This window comes from Typopeltis vanoorti, chromosome 6 (genome assembly GCF_054136105.1).
Source record: "Typopeltis vanoorti isolate ZY-2024b chromosome 6, IOZ_Tvanoo_1.0, whole genome shotgun sequence".
NCBI lineage: Eukaryota > Metazoa > Arthropoda > Arachnida > Uropygi > Thelyphonidae > Typopeltis > Typopeltis vanoorti.
In genome coordinates this window covers 150326338-150348639 of record NC_143554.1, presented here as the reverse complement: position 1 = coordinate 150348639, position 22302 = coordinate 150326338, and the positions used below count along the sequence as shown (strand labels likewise).

General features: G+C 33.4%; 1 protein-coding gene across 1 annotated transcript in view; it reads right to left on the bottom strand.

Annotated features, from left to right (window-relative positions):
• Positions 1-17698, bottom strand: part of LOC150106104 (uncharacterized) — a 32129-nt gene extending 14431 nt beyond the window's left edge. The window contains exons 1-8 of the mRNA XM_090393850.1: positions 17674-17698; positions 16016-16166; positions 13466-13618; positions 12834-12986; positions 10261-10413; positions 6533-6691; positions 3630-3791; positions 1252-1407 (exon numbers count right to left, since the gene is read on the bottom strand). Of these exons, the coding sequence (XP_090249976.1) occupies positions 1252-1407; positions 3630-3791; positions 6533-6691; positions 10261-10413; positions 12834-12986; positions 13466-13618; positions 16016-16129 (1050 nt within the window). The 5' untranslated portion in view covers positions 16130-16166; positions 17674-17698. The remainder of the gene's footprint in view (positions 1-1251; positions 1408-3629; positions 3792-6532; positions 6692-10260; positions 10414-12833; positions 12987-13465; positions 13619-16015; positions 16167-17673) is intronic.
• Between the last annotated feature and the right edge of the window lie 4604 nt (positions 17699-22302).

The window sequence follows — 22302 nt, the reverse complement described above, 5'->3', positions numbered from 1 at the left end:
TCTCTATTTTGAGTGCTGAATTAGTACAAACATGGGCATTTCAGGGTTTTTTTTTTTTAATTAGGTCTATGATTTGTGTCTCTTCTCCCTATTCTCCGATTTGGATTATCACTCCTGTATTTATTATTATTATTATTATTATTATTATTATTATTATTATTATTATTTATCACCTCCAGGGAGTCCAATGACTCATCTACAACTCTGTCTCCATCACTCACAACCCCATCAACTGATCGCAACTACACCAACACCATCTATCGCCTACCACCACCACTGGTATTTCCACGCACAATTACAAACATCCATGCCCACGGTGGGATTCGAAACCCTCAGCCTTTTGGCTGGGGAGGAGATACGCTAATCACTCAGCCAGCTATGTATTTGGCTGGTAAATACCTCTCAACATCTTAATCATTCATCCCTTCGACTTCTATCTACCAAATATTGTACATTAAATATCTTTCGTGTATCCTCATAGCTAACATTTCGAGATCCCAAAGTCATTTTTGTCAAAAGACTCAAAGTCTATTCTTCCCTCCAAATGCTGGTGATCAGGTCCCATCAAAACTCTAAGTGTACTCTTATTATTCTTATAAAATAGAGTTGAGTTGCTAGTCCATCCTGCTGACCTGATATCTATCCTTTACGTTGCAACTTACAGTGCCGCACTCAGGATTTAATCTTGGGGGGGGGGGGGGGACGAGTTCAGTAGACAATTTCAGACTAAACACTACTCATCGCATACGACCTATAACTAGCATCTGCAATGATCGCTAATTCACAAGTAGTATAGAAACACAACATAAATAAAGAAATGACTTTTAATTAGGAAAAAAAATTTGAAAAATTTTCTAGTATTTTTTTTTCCCTTTTTATGGGGGGAGGCAGCACCTTGACTCCTTCCCTGGGTGCGCCACTGGAAACACATTACTTTTTTTTTGGTAACCTGCAATTTCCTTTGCATACTCAAAAACAAAAAGTCACTGTGTATGCATTTCCTTCAACAATTACTCTTCTTACCTTATTATGAAAAGCAACAGATCAAATTGCCGGAACCTAATCTGAAATATATACATTAAGACCAGCTAAAAACGAGCGTCAGATCGCTGGCGTACACACATGCACATACTCATACCAGTGGTGAAATAATCTCTCCAGTTCGACACATATTTTGAATTGAAATTCGATTGTCTCTACTATTTCATTAGTAATTTACGTATTACTAATAAGATCTTTCTTGAAACTTACCGAAAGCACGGCTCGCTCGAACTTTCCTTTACATAATCGACATTTTACGAGTGTCTTGGGACATGATTTTAAATGCACTTTGTAATCCTTCTGAATAACAATAATTTGGCAGTTTTCACATCTAACATTGATTATCCCATCGACATTTATCTGATCCTGAAAAGGATAAACAAACACATCAAATGCACTTTTAGACTACTTATGTGTGGGAAAATGAATGTTAATTGTGCGTATTCATATTAACCTGGAAAAGTTCATATAAAACAGTAAAACTATTTAATTACTACGGAAGTTAATTTTAACATTAAAAATGTATAACTTAGTCCCGTAAAAGTATAAAGATTTGAAAATAATTTTATTTTAAATGTGGTCAGAGAGTATAATTATTACTAATATATAATAACAATTCTTTCTTCTTGATAAAAATTGTATTAGAAATTAAACTTCGCCGCTGATATCTAGGATTCTCCATAGATCTGTCGGTATTGACGATGATCTTTGGCGGAAAAGACTTCAAAGACTGAGTTCGATTTCAATCCCAAAGAAATGTATTTGAATCCAGCGCTCTAGCAATGGACTGAACCTATTATTCTCGCAGTTGGTCATAATTTCCTGCTTTGTAGTTTAGCATGTGAGCTTTAGTAAACGGAATATCCATATATTTGCCACCTCCAAAGTCACTGTCACCAACAGAATACTAAACAATTATCGTTCGCTGAAATATCTTCTTATACTACAATTAGGTCTAACCCTCTTTCGACTCGAGTTCCATCTGTCATATACTGTTTGAGAAAATTGTTTCTCAACGGCTCAATAAATCCGGTTTCATTCTTCTCAAGAAATTTCATCGCTACTTAATCAATGCTCAGATAATCAAAATTACTGTGATGATTACTCATTTATTATACAATATCCCTTATTATATTTAACTATCCAGCGATCTTTTCAATGTTCAATGCATGTCAACTGCAATCATTTTGTCTTATTCTGCTGTACCGCTAACTAGTCATTTTTTTCTCCTGAAGCGTAACTTTTATTCAGTAAAAGAAGTCGCAGAGGAGAAATCTGGGGTTTAATAAGTGTTTGCGAAACAACGGTTGATGTATTTGGCTAAAACTTCTTGTACAGTGAGGGCTATTTTACATGGTGAATTATTGTGGTGCTGAAAGATAGTTTGTGAAGTCATAATCGACGATTATACTTCAAATGCACTGGAAAATGATTCTGTTGGTAGCATAGTTCATGGTCTGCCTCTGGAGAATTTCTGATGCATTAATCTCTCTGTGTTTACTAATAGTAATAAACAAAAAAGAGAATAACTTGGAAAATCTAGCCAATTTGAAATTTGACTCGACTTTTCAAATATTTCAATTCGGCTTTGTTTCTGTGGCATCCTTGTAAAGATTATACAAAAAAATATAATACACTTACTGACCTCATACCCTTTGTTTGTTTGGCAAAGTATTTGATGCTCCCTCGTTACTCAAGTAAACACATAATATGACAAATTTGACTTCGGGGAAATCTTTTTTTTTTTTTTAGCTCAGTTCGTTCGCTGTGGATTCATCTTTGCTTCCTGTCTGTTTATGCGTCAGTATATATTGCCAGTACGCTTAATAATTTCCTTACAAACTATTCTATTATATTTTAGATCGTCCCTTTTTCATATATTCTTGATATTTATAATTTTATCACAAACTTCAACAGAAATTTTGTAATATATATATATATATATATATTTTTTTTTTAACGAAGAAACTTGTATCATCTCGATAAATTCTCCGCATTCGCAAAAATTAAAAAAAAAAGAAAAAAAAAGAAGGCTACTATCTAATAGCCTTCTTTTTATTTTTATTATTTTTTTTTTTTTGCAAAAAGTCTGTTTGTCAGAAGAACGTGCTGAGGCTGTTTCAGGACATTATTTTCCTATGTGTTCGTCTAAAGTTTCATTAATGACTTTAGTCCCAGAATATACCACAGAAAAGCCACGGCTACTTTGGTATATCTGTGAGGAAAGAAAAAAAAAGGTTGAACTGGCAATAGGATACTCTCGTAGTTACTGACTTTATATAATAATATTAGTAACCTAAAGAAAAAACGGAATACTGCAGTATACATTATGAAATATTAGCACTTGTTTCTAGTTTTTATGTGGCTATGTAGATAGTGTGGAGAGTGTTTCCACAACATTATTTCCATTATATCTATCTGTTATACCTCGGGGGATCTTTTTAAAATAACCTATAGGTTATTTAAAAAAAACAACTTTTATCCTTTATTTTATTTTATTTTGACGAAAGAAAGGGAAGAAGAGTTAATCTGAAATAATCCTCTACATTAACAACTAAAAATTAATAATAAGAAATTTCGAAACTCACAAGCAGATTATCAGGTTTTATCTGTTCTTGACTAAATGGCCATTCGTCAAGTTTCCTGCAACGCCTGGATTTCATATGAGATTTTAGGTCATCCCAGTTCATTTGATCACCGCATTTCCCACAGCGGTATTGAACAACAGAACTGCAAACAAATAAGTGCCACTGAAAATGAAATGAATTATGTGTGAAAATAAACCGATCAAGATTATCTTCAATTTCGTGTTTTCATTTAAGTTAGTATGTTTTCAATGGTAAAGTACTTATTTCAAAAATGACTGAGTGAAAACAAAGTATTGTCTATGGATAATAATAAATGAAAAATTCTTAGCGATATTTCCCAAAAGGTCTTGTTAGAAAATTGTAAAAACAGAAAACCTCATCACCTTCTATTATCTTCCTAAATTCAGAGATCAACAAGCCCATCAAGAAAGCTGTCAGAAGATCACGAGATTTTTGTCGATACCTTTTGCTTCTTCTGATGAAGAAACTTTTATAGGCACAGAATTATCGACAAGAACAAATAATAACAATAACAATAACCAGGCTATTGTACCACAACATCACAACTTGAAGAAGACAACGGAAGCACATTTCTGTGTCAATAAGACAAAATTAAGTGTTTTCACTTTTTTGTTGCATTTTTATGTGATACTCCTAAGAAAGAATTTAAAGCTATAATACATTAGTACTATGGCTGAGATAAGGGATAGATAATCCGTAAACACTAAACCACTTCATAAATGTAGGTTAGTGGTCTCACATTGTTAAAGCAACTTCCCCAACAATAACTGTGTTGATACTTTTGTGATGGAGCTATGAAGTGTTTCCCACCATTTCCAGACCGTTTTACATTCTTTATTTGATTTGGTGCTGTAGAAAGGAGAACTGGATTTAAAAATTGTTTTCATGTCTCACTAGGCTGGCCAATTTCTGCGAAATAAAGACAGTGAAAGAATAAATGAATTAAGCTATTTATCGATTATTATGTTTATACACTTCACAATCTCAAAATTATTCTTCTTGTGCAAATTATGAAGGTTTCATGTCTGTTCAGTATTCCAGTCCACTGTTGTGATGAAGGTTTCATAATGTAAAGGAGCATTTTTTTCTGCGTTTTAGAGACAAATCACTCAAGTGTAATACAGAAAAAGAAGGAATTTTAACATTTGAAAAAATCCTTATATTAATGCAAAATATGCGGATATCTTTAAAAATACCTGAAGAAAGAGAGAATTTCAAACAGAATTTTTTATTTCATTTTCCATAGTCCTTTTCTACTCCATACGACTCAAAAATACACAGTTGCTGAAAATGTCCAAGCTGCTAATGATTACATTAGTAATATTAAACGTTTGAAACTATAGGTTTGGATCTAAATATTTGTTTATTTCCATTATTCAATGCTAAACAATGAGATGACCAGTCATATCAATAAATAAAATTTAATAATAGCTGCAACTTAGACTTCAAACATGTCCAGATTTAGAAATCTCGAATAGATCACTTTTTAAAAATATGTTGGCAGGAACTGTATTCGAACCGTTCCCTTACATGAAGATGAAACCTTAAGTCTTTTGCATTATATCACTCGACTAGACCATCCTGTCATATCTAAGCTACTTCTGTGGATATATACAGTACATCATTTCTCTCTTCCAGTAAATATTTTCTTTCTTCCAGTTACTATAACTTCACAAAATTTAGAAATCGGATCCATGCTGGCATAAAATTGTATTGTTTAAAATCGCTCAAGTAATCCACCGAAGTTTGGTTAGTTATTGGAATAATCCTTATATATATATATAAGGATTATATATCTATATCTATATCTATATATATATATATATATACACACACAAACACACACACACACACACACACACACACACACACACACACACACACACACACACACACACACACACACACACACACACACACACACACACACACACACACACACACACACACACACCTCCCGAACTCTGCATCTGTGGAAACTGAACTTTCGCTTGATAAAGTACGCCCAAATACAACAAGTGGATCCCACAGATCTTCAGTCTGCTGCTGTCCATTTATGCCAACTTATATGATTGTCTACATGTTTCTTGGGATGTTTTTACCATCACTTTTCTATCTTTTGTTAAAGTTATCTCACTGCAATATACAACATACAATGAGTATTAAGTAATAGGCTAACTTATGATAACAAATCGCTGAAGGTCGTTAATGATAATCCAGAATGATATTTCCAGGAACATACAAAGGTTGATCGGTTGTTAGAGCCTCTGTTATTAATGTCTCACGCAAACAATTAAGCAAGTTTGAGCGTGGTTAGTAGTTGGACGGGGTTCAATCGTTCAGTGCTGTTGGCACACTCTCCCTCGATGAGTCTTTGGACTCCCTGGAGGTGTCATATAATAATAATAATAATAATAATAATATAAAGTATACAACTGCACTTGTCTTTATAGTCCTGTGCAATGTAGTTTATCACTGGGACGTAATATGAGAGAAAGATTATACAGATGGGCTTATTGCTTCAACAAATTGTAATGTCTTACAACTTGCGTTTTTTATTATTTTAAATGCGTGAAGTCAAGAATTCCATCGCGCACACCTTTATGATAATCATATAATTTGAATTATAACAACAAACACGCAAACCTGCTAAAACATCCCATGAAAATCGCCACTGCAGAAAAAATTCTACTGAACGATAACCAGGAGTATTTTCATAAATTTATAGCCAAGAATTTCCAGAACTGATTCATGGATATAATAATTAAGTGTTAAACGACTCATTGTCTTAATTCAAAGTGTTATAGGGATGTCCAGTAACACTTCAATTTTTAGCAAGAGAAAATTATATATAATGAATTTCAAAACAGAGCCACACTTACTGGTAGTTCTTTCCTACTGAATACAATTTTGCAGTCAGGACATGGTTCTAATATTTCTGGACACTCATACTTTGTGTGTTGGTCGAAATCTTCAGCGAAGACCTCTGTGCCACAGACTTCACATTTTACTCTGGGAGAAGTACAGATTCTTTGGTGTGTCTGAAGAAGACAAAATTCTATTAAAGGTATTAGAAATTAGATTTAATATATTGAAATGTAAGCAAATGTTTCTTTTATGAATAAATTTCAAAAGGAAATCCCAGCAGTACTTTTGAAATGTTTCAATTTTGTTAGAAAACAACCATTTCTTGTATTTATTCCCAGTCGGTGGCCACAGCTCCAAGGATTCGTATGAAAATTACTTTCCAAAACACAAAATGAAATTACCATGGATTCCAAAATTCTTATCCCATCTTTTTGTATTAGGCTCAATCACCTTTATCATTTAAGAAATAGTTTTAAGTAAACTTAATTTAGAAATTAATAATATTTCGATAATTTTTACTTCTAAGCATTAATGATAGTACTTAGATAACAACACTTGATACAGTGATTCCATACTTTGCCGTACGTGTCCTTAAAAAAGGTTTAGGTGGTTTACTAGAAAAAGGAAATGTGAGTTTTCTTCTGAAGAAAATCCCTATCACCTTTCCATTCAGTAAAGAAATTGAGTAATAAATTCTGCTGTGCTAAAAGTGCAATCCGTTGGCTTTACGGTAAAGTTCAGTAACGTTGCAATAGTCTTTTGGAGGTAAAAATGGTTCCACTCAGAATACAATGATAATTTTTTGCGATTAATTTAATACATTGATTGGATAATAACCGATTAGTAACTTGATTCGATTAATTTTTTTTAAAAAAATCTTACCAGATATATTTTTTCATCTGCATCAATTATGAGATCATTATAACCAAACTAGTTGCTTTAGCTTAATGAAATTAAATCGGAAGTTATTCACAATTAACATATCTTTTCCAAACCTACAAAAAATTTATTTTTTAGATGTCTTGTTCTGAAAAGGGACATCTCATACATATCTTTACGCAAGCAGAGTTAATACGCTTTGTATATCTTTTCCTGTTCATTTTAGCACCACATTTTTTGCAACGGACCTTTACGAATTTACAGATTTCCCTGTGTTCCTGAAAATTAAGAAAATAGATAAAAATTCGGTATCACATGTTTGCAATTGTATGCCGAGTAATTCATGCAAAAATTCACTAGTGTTAATAGTCTTTATTACTGGAGATAAAATCAAAATGGGAATACCAGATTTGATCAAGAATTTGATTAAGCAACTAAAGTAAGAATTTGAAATCATTTCTTACTTTAGTTGCTTTTCTCTGAAACAGCTCTTTGCAAAGAGAGCACTGAGTTTCAGTGCTCTCTTTGCAGAGGAGCATATAAAGAATGAGTGTTCTCAGTCAGAAACTCAGTACTCAGGACACTTATTCTTTATATGCCCCTCTAATTCCTGGACAAGAATCTTAGCACTGTACTGTCCACACTTTTCGGTGACCGCTTCACTAACATGTTCATGTGCCGGTGAAAGAAAATAATGAAGCATTTATATGATTAATTCCTAATCGTTTACTGTTTTAAGTATTCCACAGAAGTCAAACAAATTACTTTCCGAGAACCAAAGTAGCATCGCATGATATTTGGAAAAAAATGGGATAAAATAAATATCAGTTTATTACGTTTTTAAAAAGAAGATAATAAATGAGCTTATATTTAAAAATTGTTTAAAATACAAATATTTCGGTAGTGTTTCATGAAACGTATTATGGAAGTACATCACGTGGTAATATGGTTGATCAAAATGTGATCAGATTTCTTATTTCTATCCATAAAAGTCACTACTGCTTTCAGAAATTCGCCGAACACTGTGCCAGTTCAAATTAAACATGGTCTACACTTGATAAGTTATTAACTGGCAAAATAAAAATTTTCATGCAGGAATTTATCGCCAAAATGTTGGACAGGATATGAACCAAAAGCTCGCAAAATCATTCAGCTATACCGCCAAAAACACCATACACCTTCTGTCCAAACCGAAACCGAACTTTTTGAAAATAGAAGAAACTAGTGGCGCCACCTGTTGTATATTTTCGTTGTCGAAAGCGGCAACTTTCATTAGTGTTGTGTTTATGATAATTGTTTATGACATTTGTTTCATTAGAAGGCGAATTATAGCGGCAAGAGTGACAGTGTGTTTTGACAGTGTCACGATAATTGTGACAGTGTCAAAATTCTCACCGTACGCGACGAATTCTCGCTATCAATCGCTTCAAAACTTCGAAATAAAACTCACCATTCACCGTGTGGCCAGGCGGAACGAATTTTTGTGCATAATGCCCTTGGAATCGTAGAAACAAATCAGCATTTTCTTTACTTTTGACTTCTCCAAGTGACTTTTTTTCGAATGCCCCTCTTCTGGTGGTCTCCACTCAGCACTCTGGCGCTTTGTTTCGGGCTCATACTCAAAACACCACGTTTCTTCACCAGTAACGAGAGTTTTAAGGAAGTTTGAGTCCTTACGAGCCGTTTTAATGAGGTCTTTGCAGTGTTCAATTCCATACATTTTGTGGTCTTCGGTCAACTTGTGGGGAACAAATTGCGAATTCAATTTATGAAGGCCTAACTCTAGGTCCAAATGTTGCACAGTTGACTTTGGAATCGACAATTCATCTTCAATCAATCTCACGGAAGATTTCGGGGTTTTTTTGATGAAATCAAGTACTTTTTGGATGTTAACTTTGATCAGTCCAGTTTTTGGATTGACCGACTTTTCGTCGTCCTCAAGAGTCTCACGACCACTTTGAAATCGCTTAAACCACTCGTAAACATGAGTACGGGATAACCATTCATCACCATATGCTTTTTGAAGCATTTGATGCGTTTAGGTAAAACTTTTACCAAGTTTATCACAAAAGTCAATCGAAGCTTTCTGTTTGAAACTCATTTTCCGGCCTTTCGTCAAAACACACTGTCACTCTTGGCACCATAACTCCAATTCTAACGAAACAAATATCATAAACAGTTGACACAACACTAACGAAGGTTGCCGCTTTCGACAACAAAAATACAGAACAGGTGGCTCGGTAGTTTCTTCTATTTTCGAAACGTTCGGTTTCGAAATGTTCGTTTTGGACAGAGAGTGTCAAAAAAAAAAAAAAAAAAGAGAGATATTTATCAATGAGGTAAAACACATCAGCCTGAAGTCTATTTCACAAATATTATCGAAATAAATTAATTATTTCTATAATGCTTATAGTAATAACAGTTGCATATAATGAAAAAGCAATTAGCGCTTTACGATCTGTTTTAACCAATGTCTGAAATATTGATTTATTTGCCATTCTCAAGCCGGTGAAGATGAAAAAGTAAAAGCAGTTGAGGTCATAATTCTGTGATTTCATTTTCATAAACTGTAGTGCTTCTTATGACATACAGAACCTGACAACCAAGAAAGAAAAATGGAAGATTTACTTAAAAAGTGAGATCTGTTTAACGCAACCCAACACAAAACAAGCAAGATGCATGGAAAAGTATGAAAGATATTTAGGATGAATATGGAGGAACAAGCCTCTTTTACGTACGAACCTGCCATTCATCGATTTCAGTTTTAATATTTTTTTTTCAGTAATGCTGGAAGCAGAAAAGTGAACTGAATACGTTTGTTATTGTATGGATGCATTTAATTTTCAAAGCATAAATTACTTACATCGAGTGCTTTCCTCCGAATGAACATTTTACAACTTGAGCACGTGCAGTCTGTCTCTGGACACTCATTTTTCAAGTGTTCATCTAAGTTTTTCAGACCTATTTTAGCGTCGCATTGCTCGCATCGAGCAGTATCACAGATACTTTCGTGTTCCTATAAGAAGAAAATTAAACAGTATTTCTTTAACTTTTTTTCGAAAATCTCTGAATGTAATTATTTCTAATTCAAGTATTAATCATGTGTCACGAGAACATATCTCTATAGAAATGTCATGTATTGTAATTATTTTACTATTTTGCTTTTAAAAAGTTCAGAAATGGCATTAAATATAAAATTTCCTCAGTGTTATACCGTGCAGCAAACAAACTTTGCCTCTAATGCAGTGGCGGCTCGTAGCTTGAAATCGTGGGGGTGCTACGTGTTCCGGATAAAATATCAAAACTATGGTAAAAGTTTAAAAAAGAAATTAAACATGAAACAATATTGTTTATTATCGATAAAATTATACAGTTTGGTATAATTCAAAATTAATTTTAAAAAAAATCCATTATCATAACCCCAATAATGTTCTAAAAAAAACTATAACAAATGTTATGTCTTTAATTGTGATGTCCAAATATTTAAAGAGATGGAATAAGCACTGCGAACACTCTACTACTGGCGCAAATGAACACAGTGGAACTGCGCGACGGACAGTGCCGCAGTACGCTAATAGCTCGCATCTCACTATGACGTGCGTATGCTTGTGCGCGTAGCAATATGACACTGACAAACACAGTGCTGCTAGAGTCCTTTGCCCTACAGGATGGATTTTTATTTATTTTTTATACAAAACAAGAGAATTGTATAGGATGATAAAATTAAACATTACAATTAAACATTACACGCAAATATAAATAAATTAATAAATATATTTACATATCGAGAAAATTGGGGGTGCTGCAGTTCCGCAGTGCCTATGCACCAGTCGCCCCTGCTCTAATGTGGTTTAGAAACTTATGTAGAGCCGATGCTAGTTTTAACTCCTTTACGAATAATTTCTCTTATCTTATCAACAGCTTTCCCCTTAGATCTAATGAGTAATCTTGCAAAATTGACATCAGGATGCTTTTCCTGTGGAAAAGGTTATTAAAGTGAGTGAAAATAACATTTTCACTCACTTTAACCATTGGCAGTTTATTATCGGCTGGAGGTATGAAATGTGATCATGTCGAAAGATATCTTGAATAAGAATCTGGCGTTCATCATCTAGCCTTTCTCGTGGTCGTTATTCTCAGGTTTTCAGTTTTTTACCTACACTCCTATTATATTCGTTCTGCAGGGACGAATATAATAAGAGTATGGATATAATATGGATAATGACCAGAGCATGATATATGGATAATGGATATATTAATAAATATAGCCGATTAATTTAACATCCTATTTTTAAAACCAATTGTATTAGTTTAAGGAAAATTAATCCGAAGTTATTCAGAATTAAAATATCTTTTCCAATATACAGAAAAGTTTCATTTTTCGAATTCTTGTTCACAGAAGGGACATCTCACACACATCATCGGACAAGCAGAGTTAATATGGCTTGTTTATTTCTTCCTTTTCATTTTAGCTCCATATTTTTCAACGGTCCTTTAAGAATTTACAAATATCCCTGTGGTCCTGAAATATACGAATACCAATGAAATCACGGTATCGGATGTTTGCAATTATATACCGAGTAATTACATTCATATAGAAACAGCATTGGTATTAATAGTCTCATGCGTTATTACTGGAAATAAAATCAAACTGAATATTATTAGTAGTAGTTATAATAATTATGAGTTATAAGTGTTGATTATTATTATTATTATTATTATTATTATTATTATTATTATTATTATTATTATTATTATTATTATTATTATTAATTAAACTGATTATTATTATGAGTTATGTGCGTTGTCTGTGTAGCTCAGTGGAAGTGGCGCTTGCGTCCTCTGCCTCTGCGTTTGTTCACTCGAAGTTTGATTTAAGTTCAATCTAGTCGCCGAGTTGAGGAACTTTTTCTAAACCATTCTTCGAATTTCTAACCCGGTTCCCGAGTCAATAGATCTCTGGCACGAACAAGCGGGTTTTTCCTCTTGGAAACTCGAGTTTCTCATTCCATAAACTCAAGAAAATCGACCGTAGTACCAATTTCATTTCAGACAGTGAAATATCTTGTTAGGGTTAGGTACCAAGAGATGGCAGCACTTGTTTGCCATCCTCTTCATCGGTGTCTGCTATAATTAGTGATATACATGGACCAGATATCTCTGATTGGCTACCAGTGGAGACTGAACTGCCCACTCAGTCTCCAAAAGCTAGATAGAGTATAAAGTCCTCGCTTACTCCCTATAAGGGAATAAAAGGCGTTAGCTGATTTTTTACGCGTTGTCACATCGCCTTCTTACGACCGAATAATGTTACATGCTCAACTATTAGTCATTATTATTATTATTTTCAGAAATTGAGATGTCTTATTAGAATGAACATGATTGTTCCTTTCTATAAATATACACATCGCTATTTTCAAAACATTCGCTACTTACTTTCAGTGCTTTCCTCTGAATCAGGATTTTACAACCCAGACACATGATTTCTGTCTCTAGACATTCATTTTCTATGTGTTCATATAAATTCTTCCGACAAATTACAGCACTACAGCGTTCGCACCTAGCGACGTCACAAATACTTTCGTGTTCCTGTGAAAGAAAAATACGTAATATTTGTGTAATTCTTGCGTATTTTATTTACGCATTTTAGGCAAAATGCGTATTTTTTTCTTTTATAAAACAAAAGCAAAATGCATTGTGTTTCTAATTGTTCATTGGCTGAAATCCTAATGTTACTTTTGTGTAGGGTGCGCTGTTACTCAGAGATAATTCATTCTAAAATGAGAACGTCAACAATACGTGTGTGGGGCAAAATTATAGGTGAATAGATTGAATTTCAAGAACTAATTAGAATCATTATAACTCGTAAAGAAAAACAAAAGAGATATTAACCATCCATGTTTACCACGTGATCAAAGAGATAGCAATGCATATTAATAAAGTTGCCATTCATCCATCTCAGTTTTTATTTTATTTTATTTTTTTCAGAAAACCGGAAGTATGAAACGGACTAAATACGTTTCTTATTTACTTAGATGCATTTCCTTTTCAAAACCTAAATTACTTACGTTGAGTGCTTTCCTCCGAATTGGAATTTTACAACTTGAGCACGTGACATCTGTATCCGGACATTCATTTTTTATGTGTTCATGTAAGTTTTGCAAACGTATTTTAGCATCGCATTGCTCGCATCGAGTGACATCACAGGTACTTTCGTGTTCCTAATAAAAGAAAATTAAACAGCATTTCTGTAATTGAAAAGCTCTTTATTTAAATATATCTCTTCAAACATTGATCCTTTGACATAAGAATAATTCTCTCTCTAAAACAAATGTCATTCATTCATTATTATTATTTATCACAGATGGCGATTTCGTTTATCCATTCATAATTAGATGACAATTTATAATTCTCAAAATTACATCTGTGTAATTTTATTTTGTCAGAGGTAGATTATAAAATTGTATTATAGGGTTCTACAAATTAAGTAGATATTGAATCCAACATTATTTCAAAGCCAAATATATAGAAACTACAAGAGTTTCGTGTCGAATATACAAACTATAAAAGTATCGGCGGATCAAAGCATAAGCAACCTTTCAGGACAGGGGCAACTATTGGCAAAGGTGGAGTAAGTTCTGATCGCTTTACTTAGTATTTTCCCTAATGCAAAGCATATCCCCTTGAGGACATGTATGATTCTATGCATTATGGGAAGAGATCACAACCCAGACCGAGTCTGTACATTCTAAATTATTATTATTATCCTCCCGCGATGAGTCTTGGGACGCCTTGGAGGTGTCACGAATAATAATAATAATAATAATAATAATAATAATAATAATAATAATATATATATTTTTTTTTTAACGTAAACGAATAAAATAACATTGTAAACGAAGCAATAGTGAACGATGAAATCAGAAAAACAGACTGGACGCAGATAGCATCCTTAGACTCTGCTGAAGCTGTATATAATAATCTTAAACTTGCATTTAACAAAATATACAACAAAGCATTAACAAAAATAAAAATACGCCCCCAAACGAAACAAAATCCATGGATAACAGACAACATACTAACAGACATACAAAGAAAAGATGCCCTATGGAAACAACTTAAGAAGTCACCGAACAATATCGCTTTAAAAGCTGAATACAAAAGAAAACGGAATCTCCTAACAACACAGATCAGAACGGCTAAAAGAAACTATTACAGCAACAAATTAACAACAGCTCAGCATGATATAAAGGAAACATGATATATTATTATTATTATTATTATTATTATTATTATTATTATTATTATTATTGTTCAGATAAGCTTACATATAAGCTTCGAGGATGAAAGCAGAGAAATTAGTTCTCATCCAAGATGTATCATATGTAACCAAGTGTATGTAATGTACGTATCACATGTAAACCAAAGTATGCAATGTATATATTATATGTAAACAAATGTATATAATGTAAGTATCATATCTAAACAAATGTAAGTAATGTATCATATGTAATCAAATGTATGTAATGTATGTAATAACTGTAACAAGAGTATGCAATATTGAGCATTCATGCTAAAAAAAAAAAAAAATTATTATTATTATTATTATTATTATTATTATTATTATTATTATTATTATTATTATTATTATTATTATTCGTGACACCTCCAAGGCGTCCCAAGACTCATCGCGGGAGGACACCTATTGTACAACTCTCCATCTACACCACTACTACCAATCATCAACATCAGCGCCATCTACTGGCCACTACCACCACTATAGCTAGTATTGGTGTGTAAATTGCGTGTGTTCTGAAGGGCCAATATGTCTGAATGCTGGCTGAAAAACCCGAGTTTCCAGGAGAAAAAACCCTGCTATGATGACTAAGTCCCCATAAAAATACTGAATTCTGAAAATGTCATAACACTGTCTCATTGTTCTGATTAGTCACAATAAAAGTAGTCTCTCTCTCTCTCTCTCTCTGTGTGTGTGTGTGTGTGTGTGTGTGTGTGTGTGTGTGTGTGTGTGTGTGTGTGTGTGTGTGTGTGTGTGTGTGTGTGTGTGTGTGTGTGTGTGTGTGTGTGTGTGTGTGTGTGTGTGTGTGTGTGTGTGTGCGTGCGTGTGCGCGCGCGCGCCCTGGACGGTATGTTAGGTCAATAGAGGTTCAACGTATAGTGTGAAGATTTTACATTAAGGTTTAGTTTTTTGCTTACTTTTTATATGTATGTTTGCTCAAAAACTCTTCCCGTACCAGGAATTAATTTTTATTTTATTTTTTCTCATTATTACCCTGTTATCTACTGCATCCGTGCAAGTCTTCTGAAATATAGCTCTCCAGCTGAAAAATAGAGCAATAATAAAAAATAGAATTGTCAGACAGGGGAACGGAATTGAAAAATTCGAAAGATTGATATCGAAAGATCGTATAGGAGATTGAAATCTAAAGAATCAGCACGAAATGAAACATTCAATAATGTACACAGAAGAAACCAATATACTAATACCGAATGCGTAGATTAGTTCTTACACAAGTGTAAGAGTGTTGAAGTATAATATTGCATGTTATCATATTAAATTTCAATCATAGTATGTTATAAAGATTTCTCCAAAAACTTACATTAATTTTGTTTATTTCGATTTCCGTCTTACAGAAAGAGCATGTCGTCCGTATCTCGGAAAAATTGGTTTCGTTATCTTGCTGACCTGCACGAGCTAATATTGCTCCGCACATATTGCAGTGGACTTTAAACACAGACGCTCGTACCGTCCTAGAAGAAATTTAAAATATAATTTATATCTAGCAATATAGATATATTGATTGTGAAAGTCTTAGGAATCGTTCTTTAAACTCATTTACTTTTACTCTAAATCATGTTTATTAAAATGTAAGTATAATAAATATGACGAATTTGTTTAACAAAATTTAATAATGTCAGTAAAATAAATAATAATTATCAGACGAGTTATAAGTTCGATTCTAGTCACAAAGTAGAAAAACTTTTCCAAACCATATTTTATCGGGTTCCATGGTTACTAGATCTTTGTCACGAGAAAGAAAAGATTTTCACAGAAATTCTGGTCATTACCTCCGCAATGCAAGAAATTTGACCATTAAATTCATGTATTTTAGGCTATATTATATAGTCTTAAGATTAGGGACTACGAGATGGTAGTAGTCTGCCATACTCTCCTCCCCGACTCTCTATGAAAATCACTGAAAGCCTTGGGTCAACTCAGTGAATGCTAAGAGTAGAAACTGTCTACCTTTCAGTCTTTAAAAAAAAAAACTTAAAGCTTAAATGCTTTTGCCTACTCCCTTTAAAGGATAAAATGGTCAGTAAGTTTTTGTTATTTAAAAAAATATGAAAAAAAAAACAATAATAATAATATTTTTCATGCCAAATAACACATTATTATCTGCACGTAAATACTATACTATATAATTATGAAATAGTGCTACAATTTCTCAAATGTGGTGCAGTTCATATTCCAGTTCATATCATATTGCACAGTATAATAATAATAATAATAATAATAATAATAATAATAATAATAATAATAATAATAATAATAATAATAATAATAATAATAATACACGACACGGTAATGGGCAGATAAAGCGTGATACTCATATTACTCTCTTTTAATGACAAAAATGAAGATTCTAAATCAGTTTTATTACAGATTGTAAGCACCAAATTTTATTCAATCCTTACAGATCTGAGAACAAAATATTATTCTTAGTCGTATCCCTTCGCCAGATTTGCAAATAAAATTGTCAGAATCTAATTATTTGTAATTTCAGAAAAATTCAACTTCGCATGTTAACTGCTAAATTTTATTATATCTAATTTAGAAAAAAAAAAAAGTTATTTTTCATGTAACGCTGCTTAACGGTGTGCATCTACTGTCGAAAATTATGATGTTTGTTTTAATACCAAACGGAAAACAGCTAAGAGTACGTAATTATGTAAGTAACACAATACGTAACATGAAGTACGTAATTATGCAATTCATGGCTCAAGATTGCATACTGTTAGTCATCAAAATGCACTAAGAAGCTCAAAAATTCCAGGCTTTTTTTCATGTAAGAGATATTGTACTTACCTGGTAGGTAATATGAATATTTTAGTCTTCTAAATTTCATGTATAAATTTCTTAAATATTCTAAGTTCAATGCTGCTTGCCCACCAATCATAATTACTGGTGATAGTTTCCATTTTTTTTTATTAGCTTTCATGCAGAATTCGCAAAACACAAACCAAAACTACTCACAAGGATCTGTTCTGGTAAACCGCCTCTTCTCTCCCGATCAAACACTGATAAATAAAACCTTTGTATAGTTTGTGCAGTATACGAAAGATAAGAGGTTCCTAGTCATAAGGTGACGTAGATATCTTAACAAGAAATGGAGTAATTTGTTTACTGAGCGATTTCCCTTTTGATGAAGAAAACATTAATCCTGCAAATCAGTGGCGAGTGAAACTCTCCTCGTCAAGAGAAATATGGATAAACTAGGATTAAATAGCACTTGGGAAAATGATTGAAGAAAGTAGTAACTAATTGGTATATGCTTTCCTTTTTGGATGACTGGTTAAATATATATATCAAATGAAAATTAATTCTTAGTCACAGTTTCAGTATAATTCAATGATCGTTTATACAATCGGCAGGCATCATGATAGAGTGATAACAATTCTGATCATGTTGTAGCTATGCTAACCATGGAATGCGGTACATGGTAAAAGTTTTTTTCTTAATATCATAATTGAGGTACTTGAGGTTGGTCGATATTTAGTGGTCAGTATCTTGTTTTATATCATTTTGGGATAGGATCATTTCAGTAAGCATCATCTTTCTTAAAAATCTTCTGATGGAGAAATGGTAAACGGAACTACTATTTTGATACCAGAAAATGTGTTATTTTCTTCTTTTTTTTAACATGTTTTTTTTTTAACTGTAATTAATAAAAATAATTCTGAATATAAACAAACTTCACGGTGTGGGACTGTGATAGTGCATTCCACTGAAGATCGTCACGTCCTATAGTTATTCCCTGGATTCTTCCTCCGATATTTAATAGCTGATTTTTTTTTCTTTGTAGATAGATAGATCTTAATTAGATAGGAAAAGGTAATTTATATAATTTGTAGCCAATTCAAATATCCAATAACAGAAACATTTACATGGAACTTGTTTTCCTTAGTGGAATACGATTATTTTGTATGAAATACACACGTTACTAATTTCAGCACGTTAATTTCCAAAGGCACAAAAACTGAAAATTAAAAATTGAATTGAAAACTACTGTATCAAAATCAATATACACTGTTTGAAAAAAGTCAACGGATACCACCATGGGCATGGTGCATCGTGCCATGTAACGAGTTAAATATTTGTAGCAGTTGGAGGATTTTGATGCTCCCAAGACTGCAACTGTATCCAGTGAAATGGCTGCGAGAAGGAAACTCAGGGATTTGAAACAGGCGTTATCATCTGCGAGTACAGTGGACGATCTACCACACTCACCGAACGTGACAGTAGGATGCTAAGAAGGATAATATGTAAAACTGGTCATTCGCCGGCCGACACGTTGAATGCTGAGTTCCCGGCATAGACCGAAACATGACTGTGCACAAGAACATTTAGAACTGAAGCTCACAACATGGGTTTCCATGATAGAACCGCAATATGCAAGCCACGCTTACCCAAATTAACATGCAGCGTCGTCTTCAGTGGTTCAAAGAGCGCCTACAACGGGATGTGGAAGCTTGGAAACCTGTTTTGAGCTATGAATCACAATACATCCTCTAAAGGGAAGGTGGACAGGTGTGGGTGTAGCAGATTCACAGTGAATCCCTTTAGCTGAGTTAATTACCACAACTGTGAAGTTCGAAGGTGTCGGGGTGATGTCATGGTTCTCATTTTCCTGGTTTGACCTCGAACCCTGTTTGTGGTGCTACGAACATTGAACTCCGAGATATCTGAACATTCTGGGCAATGCAATGCTTCCTACTTTGTGACCTTTCTACAGAAATCGTTGTCTCTTTCAGCAAGGCAATTACTGTGTTATAAAGCTGCTGCTGTAACTGAGTGGTTTGTGGACATGAACGTCACCACACAGTAGAAAGCATTGCATTGTGATCTCGAGTCTAATGAATATCTGTGGGATGAACTGAAGCTTTAGGAGAGGTCAAGAGACGTCCGTCCCATAGCAGTCCAGGACCTCATTACATGCTTATGTAAAGTATGCTCCGTATGATTGCTGCAGTTCATCGCAACGAAAGGAAGTCTTATTAAGGTAGGAATCATGGCTGTTTCTTTATCACACTATGATGTCCATTGACTTATTTCCATGTAGTGTATTTACAATATATGCAATCAGAAATTCTAGAATATCAACTAACAATTATTTCGTTGCGATTTATTCGTGAAACCGTTCAGTCAGATTTGAGACATTATTAATCATCACATCTTGTTAGAAAACACGTCATATAGTATAGCTTTCTTTATTGAATTCGGAAATTCTTATTTTATGGAATTGAAATTCTAATACTGCGTTTGTTGTAAAACCTTTCCAAATCAGATTATACCACCAGATTTGCTAAATGAATCTGATGATATTATAAATGGGAAGCAAATTATTATTATTATTATTATTATTATTATTATTATTATTATTATTATTATTATTATTATTATTATTATTATTTTATTCACATAATTGAATACACAGTTAAAACAAGATATCATATAAAAAAAATTTGACTGGTGATACAGAACAATTCAGATTCTATCCAAGAATCTAAGAATAGTCCGTCAGGTAGCGTCGTAAAATATGGACTGTTCCAAGTAATTCTGTTTTTTGTAGGTCATATAGGGTCATTTCGTTGATGTTAATTGCTGTAAATAGTTGGACAGGTTCTTTGAAGTTGCACCAAGTGCACCGATAACTATTAGGATGATTTTGGTATGTTCAAGCCATAATCGGCCAACTTCGATTGCCAGATCTCGATATTTATTAATTTTTTCCAGTTCTTAGTTGTTTATGTTGTTATCACTGGGTACTGCGATAACGATAATCCAAACCTGTCGATGTTCGATAAATGTGATGTCAGGTCTCTTGTGTTCCGAATGCCAGAAAACGTTTTCTGTTTTTTTTTTCAATACTGTCTCTATTTTATGCTGCCACCAGTTATCAGATGTAGGAAAACCATATTTTTTGCATACATGCCAATGAATTATTTTGGCATCTTGATCATGGCGGTATTTATAGTCAGTTTGAGGTATTTTGCTGCAGGCACTGATTAGATGTTCTACAATCTCATCTTTCTGATTGCATAAGCTGCATTTGCTGTTACTATTGATGATCAAAATTTTGGCTTTCATCGCATTAGTTTGTAATGCTTGTTCTTGAGCCGCTAGAATATACCCTTGTTTCTTTTTTAATGAACCCGTATTGTAGCCATTGCCACGTCTTGTTCACGTCAATTTTGTCCTCAGTATCTCGAAGAAATTGGCCATGCAAAGGTTTATTTTTCCAGCGCATACATGGGTTTTTTGTTGTTGTTCCTTTTTGTAATCGGATTTGTTTCCTGTTGCTTTTAGAAGGCCCTCTTGTGTAATTGCTTGAAGCATTGGCTAAGAGCTATTGTCCATGTAACTTCTTAAACTAATTTCGTCATCATCCACGGTCTGTCTCACTTGCAGCAGACCCCGTCCACCTATTCTCCTCGGTAGGTAAAACCGGTCAACATCACTTCGTGCATGTAATGCACGATGTATAGTCATTAGTTTTCTAGTTTTGTGATCCAGTTTGTCCAAACTATTATGTCAGCTGTGTATGCGATCACTGGTATAGCCCAAGAATTCATTGCTCTAATTGTGTTTAATCCATTTAGTTTTGTTTTCAGAATATTTCTAACTCTTTTGATATATTCTGATGCTGCATGTTTTTTTAACTTTCGAGTAGATAATATCATTGGCTTCTAATATTCGTAGATATTTATAGTGTTCATCAGCTGAAATAATAACAAATAGACTCTTTTATATATTTCTCTTGATCAAAATTAAAACTTTTAGTGTCATTACTTTTTACTCGTTTAAGAGAAAAAATTGGGCATTTATCTAAACCAAATTCCATTTTGATGTCCTGACTGAAAATACGAACTGTGTTCAATAAAGAGTCTATTTGTTCGGCCAATTTTCCATATAACTTCAAGTCATCCTTATACAACCGCTGAGAAATTTTAATATTACATTTAGGAATTTCATATCCAAGCTTCGTTTTCTTCAGAATCAAAGTTATCAAGAAATGTTGAAGAGCAATGTTGACAAGGAATCACCTTGGAAATTTCCACGTTTTGCTAATATCTCCAAATCTTTCATTTGTTACTATTACAGTTGTTTTCCGTGATTTTATAGCAGCAGCCAGAAACAAACATATGTCTTTGCTTGCTAATTCCAAATATTTTTAGCGATTTTAGGATCCAGGAGTGTGGGAGGGAATCGAATGCTTTCTATCCATGCCATGTTTAAGTTAGTTTTTTGTCTTTTTAAGTTTCTGAGAATTATTTTATTAATAAGGATCTGATCTTTTGTTCCTCTAGATTTTTGAAAATTGCCTTTTTGTTCAATCGGAATAAATCTGATTATCTGATAAGTAGTGGTATATTCAATTTGATGTGATTGCAGTGAATAGCTTAAGCATAATAGGTAGGCATGTTATTGGACGACAGGTTAGGTCTGCACCCTTATCCTTATCTTTCATGAAGAGAAAAGTACTCCCAGATATCATCCAGTCTTCCACTGTGCCTAACTGCAACAAATAATTAAATTGTTCTGCCATTCGATCATGTAGACTGGTTAGATGTTTTAACCAAAATCCATGTATTTCGTCTTTGC